The sequence below is a fragment of the Limulus polyphemus genome, unplaced genomic scaffold (assembly GCF_000517525.1).
Source record: "Limulus polyphemus unplaced genomic scaffold, Limulus_polyphemus-2.1.2 Scaffold5403, whole genome shotgun sequence".
NCBI lineage: Eukaryota > Metazoa > Arthropoda > Merostomata > Xiphosura > Limulidae > Limulus > Limulus polyphemus.
Window position 1 is genome coordinate 1 of NW_013671013.1, and position 8,914 is coordinate 8,914.

The 8,914-nt window shown below is 34.8% G+C and overlaps 1 protein-coding gene across 1 annotated transcript; it reads left to right on the forward strand.

The window, feature by feature from the left end:
- Window positions 1-387: 387 nt before the first annotated feature.
- On the forward strand, window positions 388-6,899 carry LOC106472524 (PHD finger protein 3-like; the record flags this gene model as incomplete). Its single annotated transcript, XM_022401098.1, has 6 exons — window positions 388-474; window positions 1,029-1,188; window positions 1,621-1,710; window positions 2,473-2,668; window positions 3,295-3,376; window positions 4,344-6,899. Coding segments are annotated over 6 exons (2,329 nt in total), but the record flags the coding sequence as incomplete, so codon positions are not given.
- Between the last annotated feature and the right edge of the window lie 2,015 nt (window positions 6,900-8,914).

Genomic DNA, 8,914 nt, shown 5'->3' on the forward strand with positions numbered 1-8,914 from the left:
AGCTGCACTGGAGGAAGTAAGTCATTAATGTAGTCTTCTCTCCTGTCAATAAGTGATGACAGGGGGAAGTATGAATGTATTTTTAAAGCTGCACTGGAGGAAGTAAGTCATTAATGTAGTCTTCTCTCCTGTCAATAAGAGATGACAGGGGGAAGTATGAATGTATTTTTAAAGATGTACTGGAGGAAAAGTGTGATCAAGAACCCAGTTCAACAGTTTCATTTGGGTAAGTCATTAATGTAGTCTTCTCTCCTGTCAATAAGTGATGACAGGGGGAAGTATGAATGTATTTTTAAAGATGTACTGGAGGAAAAGTCTGATCAAGAACCTAGTTCAACAGTTTCATTTTGGTAAGTCATTAACGTAGTCTTCTTTCTTGTCAATAAGTGATGACAAGGGGAAGTATGGATGTATTTTTAAAGACGTACTGGAGGAAAAGTCTGACCAAGAACCTAGTTCAACAGTTTCATATGGGTAAGTCATTAATGTAGTCTTCTCTCCTGTCAATAAGTGATGACAGGGGGAAGTGTGAATGTATTTTTAAGTGTAGAAATATAGGTGTAAGTTCTGCATTAACAAAACTACAAACAACAACATAAAAAAGTATAGAAGATCTCAACAATCACTGCTCCTTTTATTTATTTTCAAAGATCTACTAAGAGAAACAGTCAGTGTCACTACTGTATGTTTAATGTAAGTTACCCATAAGGGGGCTTGTCAGAAATTCTGTACGATACAAATATGAGCAGGTAGGGAAGAAAATATTGACCTAAGCTGTGGTTTAGTAATTTGTCTTTTCTTCTTTCTTTCTTTTTATCCATTTATAATTTTTTCCCTAATCTTTCTCTGAAATAAGACTTCTTTTAATTTAGAAGTAGTTTTATATTTAAAGAGTGTGATAATAGTAAGATTTTTATTTTATTAGTGATAATGAACATTTCTGTAGTCCTCTACTTGTCCAGCTGAAGGTGTTCAATGTTGGTTTGTAGCATCTTGTTCTCATTTATTAGTCTTGTTTAAACTTTCAGATCTCCAGACTCGGGAAGTACCACTTTGTCAAGCAGTAGCCAGATAAAACCAAGTAGAACCCAGACTTCTGTATGGAAAGGATTCATCTACATGCAGGATGTAGCCAAATTTGTTACTTCTGCCTACAAAGTATCTGGCCCTACAGATTTTCTTACACAGGTAGCTAAACTCTTAAACTTTTTAATATTATGCTATAACAACTGTTTATTTAACTAACTGTTCAGTTTTGTTTTTCATAAACCCTTAGTTTACATAACCATTATTTTTTCCCCGCTTAAACTCTCATCTGCTTTAATAATAACATTAAATATGGTCTCTAATTATTGTACCAACACACTGAACGAAGGTAGGGTTTTACCATCAAACGTGTTCCCCGATCTCTAAGTTCTTACATGAGTGTACCCACTTCGGAGAAGTTTCTACAAGAAAAGCTGCCCCGTCTATTCTGATGTTAAAGCACATTTAAAAAAAACTGTAATTTATTTAAATTACATATCAGTAAAATAACTTTTCTAAATTTTTTATATTTTCTAATTACCAGAATATTCCAGATACAGTACAGGTTATTACTGTTTTTATTGTGATTTTCAGGATATTCCAGATACAGTACAGGTTTGTGGTCGTGTCACTCAGGAACAGATCTGGGAATATCTTGGCAGGACTAAACAATCAGGAAATAAGGTATTATACTTTTGTGTATTTAAGAAACATTTTACATTATTAGTTAATGTTGCATTTTCTATAATATTTAGTTGTAGTTTTTGTTTGCACACTGTAGAGAACTGGGGATTGAGCTTTAAGTTTCTCTAGTCCACTGGTTTTCACTGTACAATAAAATGTACACAAATATGACTGTTTTTTTTAACAATCAAAATTAGGATACGAATGATGTAAAAGTGAGACCAGCAGGATTCATTTTATTTTTTTCAAAATAATGTTGTCTAAACTGTTTGTGTATCTTCTTCATATAAACATATATATTTAGGCTTTTGTAAGCCTCGCATTATTTAGAGAGAAAAAATAAGTTTATGTTAAATTCATTGATTAAAGTTTAATACTGCTTCATCTACGTGATGAAAGTAAACAATGAAAAATTGAACTGTTGGTTTCAGACGTCCTCCTACAGAAGAATGAAAAACCTGTTGAACCATCGAAGATGTTTTTTGTCGAGTGTTACAAATACTTATTTGTGATAGCTAGGTCTAATTTTGAAACTGTTAACCGAGAATTTCATGTTTTCTGTAACATTTCTCTGTGTAAATGTTGTTTAATGTAATGTTCAGTATGTAGCTATGATTAAGGTAATGGTAAATGGGTATGAAAGAAGAAAAAACTTTTTTATGTTTGCAAATATTTGTAAAACATGTCTGACACTGGCTTTAACAGTTTCATTTGGAATTATAGCCTACTTGGAATTGTTATGGTTTATTCTGTACTTTTTAGGAATTAATTGTAATTCGATTTCAACCTGCAAATGATGAAGAGAAAGTGCCTTATGGAGCTTTTTACTCGTACCTGAACTCTCGTAAGCGTTTTGGAGTTGTTGGGAATGCATCCAAAATGATAAAAGATTTTTATATCCTACCTCTACCTTCATATAGTCCCGTACCAACTGTATTAATGCCATTTGATGGTCCTGGTAAGTAACTTCTGTCTCTTCTTGTACCTTTGTTATCATATAAAAACAGATAATATTATTACATTTTGTAGCTATTCTATTTGTTTGTCTTTAGATATTTTATACGTTAAACAATTCAACACTGCAAAAATGTGGTAGAGTTTAACTTAAAGTCCTGGATTAAGTTGGTGTCATGCTGTAATAGAGTTTAACTTAAAGTCCTGGATTAAGTTGGTGTCACACTGTGGTAGAGTTTAACATAAAGTCCTGGATTAAGTTGGTGTCATGCTGTAATAGAGTTTAACGTAAAGTCCTGGATTAAGTTGGTGTCACACTGTGGTAGAGTTTAACGTAAAGTCCTGGATTAAATTGGTGTCATGCTGTAATAGAGTTTAACATAAAGTCCTGGGTTAAGTCAGTGTCACACTGTGGTAGAGTTTAACGTAAAGTCCTGGATTAAGTCAGTGTCATGCTGTGGTAGAGTTTAACTTAAAGACCTGGATTAAGTCGGTGTTACACTGTGGTAGAGTTTCACTTAAAGTCCTGGATTAAGTGTTTCACATGGGAAACTTATAATTGTGATGAATGAATATCCTTATAAAAATTATTGAAAGATAATGTTTTATCTAATATAAACAATTTTACAGGCTTGAGTCCTTCAAGAGCCCACATTCTTCTGGGTGTGATAGTTAGACATAAAAATCGACCACTGAGACAAGTTTCAGAAAGGTATGGCTTGTCATGAATTAGCTCTTGTAGATATGATAGCAGGGATACTGTGTGCTTTCAGTATCTTTTATGTTTTTTCGTGTAATGGTTATAGTACAGATCTGTGTGTAAGCTTTTCATGTAATGATTCTAGTACAGATCTGTGTGTAAGCTTTTCATGTAACAATTCTAGTATAGATCAGTGTGTAACTTTTTCATGTAACGATTCTAGTATAGATCAGTGTGTAAGTTTTTCATGTAACGATTCTAGTACAGAGCAGTGTGTAACTTTTTCATGTAACGATTCTAGTACAGATCAGTGTGTAACTATTTCATGTGATGGTTCTAGTACAGATCAGTGTGTAACTATTTCATGTGATGGTTCTAGTACAGATCAGTGTGTAACTTTTTCATGTAATGATTCTAGTACAGAGCAGTGTGTAACTTTTTCATGTAACGATTCTAGTATAGATCAGTGTGTAAGTTATTCATGTAACAATTCTAGTACAGAGCAGTGTGTAACTTTCATGTAATGGTTCTAGAACAGATCAGTGTGTAACTTTTTCATGTAACGATTCTAGTACAGATCAGTGTGTAACTTTTTCATGTAACGATTCTAGTACAGATCAATGTGTAAGCTTTTCATGTAATGATTCTAGTACACATCAGTGTGTAAGCTTTTCATGTAACGATTCTAGTACACAGTGTGTAAGTTTTTCATGTAATGGTTCTAGTACACATCAGTGTGTAAGTTTTTCATGTAACGATTCTAGTACAGAGCAGTGTGTAACTTTTTTTTTCTTTTTTTTTAAATTTTAAGCTTCAAGCACTATGGTTAAACTGACTTTAATAAAATGTAGCTTTCTTGGATAAATAGTAAACTACCTTTATTGTATTCAGGGGTTATAGGGGCATTTGGTTTTAGTGGGAGTTCTGTGTTGAACAGATTTTACCTTCTGGATATATACACGTAATGTTTTTGTTTCAGCCATCTCCATATGGAGAATGTGGACCCATATGAACCATCCTACACTCCACCCTTAGAAAGCTTTCCAAATGAAAAAACTCCAAAATTTATCGATGACCACTTGAACACTTTTCACACATCTTCCATCAAAAAGCGTTCAAGGTCAGATAGCAGTGACCCTCCGCACACGCCTCCAGTAGAAAAGCTTTCTCGAGAGGATGACTTTGAAGATTTTGCTATCGGCCGATCTAGAGAGAATAATTTTGGAGTGGTGCAGCCAATAGCCAGTTGTGATAGAGACAAGCCTGAAACATGGAAAAATCAGACATCATTGACTCATTCATCTTCGGCCCCTCAGTTTCCCAACTCTGTTCAAACAGAACTTGAGCATTCCCCAGTGACCAGTCATCATAAAGAAAAGCTAGAAACAGAGAAAAATCAAGTTGAACAGCAAAGTTTTCAAGGTACAGGACATACCTTGGGAACTATACAAGGGTCTGTAAATCCTTCGTTTCAAAATGTCACTTGTCACCAAATTTCTGCTGCACCATCATTAGTGACAAATAGTGTGTGTAACTCACAGCAAACTGTAAAAAGTAATATTGGTTCTGAACAGCATTCAAAGAAAGAGACCACAGAAGGTATTGATGATGTTTTCACGAAATTATCATCTGGCTTACCTCCCCATTTACGAACCATCATAAAAGCTATCAACAAGGTTACCCAGCAGTTTACTAGTGGTATTCTTACATCACAAAATGTTGGACAGGACGCAGGAAAGACGTCATCCGTGTCTGAAAGTTCCAGTCGAGAGAAGACATCACAGGTTTCAGTTGAAGAATCCAGACAAGAGACTCCGTTTCACTCAGATGAGAACAAAATACATCAAAGTGTGTCAAACATATTGCCTACAAAAGTGCAAGATCATAGAACTAGAGTCCAGACTACTGGTAATAATGTAGCTCGTGACTCACCTCACATGATTCCTCCTGTTGGGGAACCTGTGAGACTCCCTCAGCAGCATGTTTCTCCAGTAATCCCAGCAAATAATAGCTCGTTACCATACAACCAAACTCCATCATTCTTCAATGATCCAAATGGTGGAGCTGAGAGAAGCTCCTTACCATTACCACCAAGAAAAACACCACTAGTAGAACCATTACCACCAGGTGTTGACCCAGAAGATCTGGATAATTCCCTCACATCCCCAACCTTTCCATTGGTTCCTTGTTTACCAGGACCCATGGGAACGACGTTGGGTCCACGACTTCCACCGGCCCCACCTTGTAATGCAACTGTACAACCTCCTCTTCCACCAGGTGATCCCTCTGGTTTAAACTACCCCAGGCCCCCACACTTTGGTAATCCTTTTCCAAGCCCTAACATGTATCACCAACCCATGGGGCCACAGTTTTGTCCTCCTCCTCAACAACCACAAATGAGTGGTTATCAACACCCTTATGGTGGTGTTGGTGAGCATTACCTTGCCAATTCCACAGCAAATCAGGCATCATTTGGAAATGTTCCAAGACACCATAACCCTGCTGAATGGCCACCAAATTGGAGGCCAAGACCATGGGGCAGCAATAACGAATGGAACGAGCAAGAGCAGGCACGGAGACAGGAGTACCAGCACAGTCGAGGAGGAGACAGAAATTGGAGACTCAAAGATAAGAGAAAGCATTACCAAAGTTATGAAGGCAGCAATGAAAATAAACGAAGGAAACACGACTGAACTCTAGTTATCTGCTTTTAATGTCAGAAACTATATCGACTTACACCAGCTTTTCGTTTATCATGATATTTTTTCTGGATTTTAAATGGTTTTATCAATGTAAATTTTACAGAAAATGCTTTTTCTCCAGTGATGCTTTTGTGAACACCATTACCACTTGCACAGTTTTTTTTTGTTTTAGGTTAACCTGTATTAATGTAAATACAGTGCTGCCACCTAACTAAATCCAGAAACAAATTTTTAAGACCACTTTGTTTTCTTTGCTTCTTTTATAGAAAAACAAAAATTGGTGAATTCATACTGAAAGATAAAAATATTACAACGTTTGGAATTCTGAGTTCGTATCATGACTCCAAACTGAATTAGTAAATTTTGCATGGGAACTGTGTAAATATTGTACGTGCCCTCTAGTAAACAAGGTTTGGAAAGAACCTAGTGTATGCTAATTCAAATATTCTTAGTTATTGTATTCATGTCTAAGAAAATAAGGTAAAATGTGACTTTTTATCTGTTCCGTGAGAAAAAAAAATATGTACTCAAAACTTTTCCAAAGAATTTCAACCTCAAAGTTTTTGTTTATTTCCAATCATCAGGCTAATCACAGAAACGCTGTTTACACTTGAACACAGCTGTTGCTTTATTAGTCTGTGTGTTAGGCCTTGTGTATAGAATTGCTACAATGTGTACATATTATATAATTTGATATATAACGTAGTGATATTTTGTGATTTTGTATATACTTCATTGATCCTGGTTAAACTGCCGGGTACCAACCCCATGTCAAATGTTGATGTAAACATTGAACCCACAACAGACATTAAATTGATTTTGTTGAACGTAAAGTTATTCGTTAGTTGTACTCAATACGTGAGAGAGCTACAGTGTTAAAGGATGATGTTCAGTTAGATAAAACTTTTGATTATATATATTTTGTGAAATCCTGAAAATAATGGTAAACTACCACATGAGTAGACGCACAGAAAAACACGAACAATTCTTACACAGCTTAACGTAATCAATCATTCTTACAGTTACAAGATAACTAAGAAAAACACGAGAAATTCTTACACAGCTTAACGTAATCAATCATTCCTGCAGTTACAAGATAACTAAGAAAAACACGAACAATTCTTACACAGCTTAACGTAATCAATCATTCCTACAGTTACAAGATAGACTAAGAAAAACACGAACAATTCTTACACAGCTTAACGTAATCAATCATTCCTGCAGTTACAAGATAGACTAAGAAAAACACGAACAATTCTTACACAGCTTAACGTAATCAATCATTCCTGCAGTTACAAGATAGACTAAGAAAAACACGAACAATTCTTACACAGCTTAACGTAATCAATCATTCCTACAGTTACAAGATAGACTAAGAGAATTGTAGAATTTGTTACCTTGTAGAATTAATCTACATCCTGGAATCGGTGATCTCCGATCATTGGTTTCATCTCAGTCAGAAAAATAATTTTTATTCTTTGCTTATTTCTTTCGTGTAGTTTGAACCCTAATTTTTCTAAAACTTACTATCTATTTATGATATTATTCCATACCTGTTTGTATAAATCGATTAGCTTAACATCTCCAGGTGTCGTCTTTATTTTAATTAATCACTTAACATAACGCTCTCGTCACGGGCCACATTGTGCTGGAAATGGAAACAACTTACAAAAGTATATGTTTATCATTTTGTTATCATGAAAAAGAACTTAGAACGAAGAGTGTCGAACCTCATTTAGAGAATGATAACATGTGATTGGTTTATCATAACACACTGATACTTGTTCAACTGAATTCAATATTCTTGGAGAACTTCAAACCTTAGATAATTAATAGCTGAGGAATGGAACGTTTTCACCGTACTGTTCTTTAGCATCTTTGAATAGTGATTAGATTTGTATCTGACATTTAACGAGTCGTTAGAAGAAACTACTTTGTACATTAGCAATTGTAAGGATATGTGCTGTACAGTTTTCTTGCCTATAACTAGTCCACTCGGTTATCTTTGTACATCATCTGTATTACCTTGGCGGGTGTGCCGTTAGGGTAGTTTTTATGCCATCAGATGGTCAACTTTTAGAAAACTTCACATATTTAAATTTAGCAAGGAAGAGTGAAATGGCTTTAAATAATTAAGCAGTTTTTCATTTATTGTTTATTTCAATAGCAGCTTTACTGGTTTACCTTACACTAAATCTTTTCTAAATTCCTAATGGCTTCAGTGATTCGTTCATTTGATAGGAATTGAGTTTCTCTTGCTCTGTGTTATCCATTTAATCAGAAACACTCGTTTCTACAACGGTATCTTTTAAGGAAAACTGGAACCACGGGAGATATAACATCATTCCTGCAACGCCAGGACTTCAAGGAGAGTTTTATTTTCTGGCTGTCCTTGACAGATATTACATCCTCAGTTCGAACGTCTAACGAAACGAAAAGAACTAACTAGTTTACAGAGAACATGCACATAGCTTTACATGTAAATATGTGATATACAAACACCTTTGTGTACTAAGTCTTAGAAATATAATCATAAACACCTTTGTGTACTAAGTCTTAGAAATATAACCAAAAACACCTTTGTGTACTAAGTCTTAGAAATATAATCAATAACACCTTTGTGTACTAAGTCTTAGAAATATAACCAAAAACACCTTTGTGTACTAAGTCTTAGAAATATAATCAAAAACACTTTTGTGTACTAAGTCTTAGAAATATAATCAAAAACACCTTTGTGTACTAAGTCTTAGAAATATAACCAAAAACACCTTTGTGTACTAAGTCTTAGAAATATAACCAAAACACCTTTGTGTACTAAGTCTTAGAAATATAATCAAAACACCTTTGT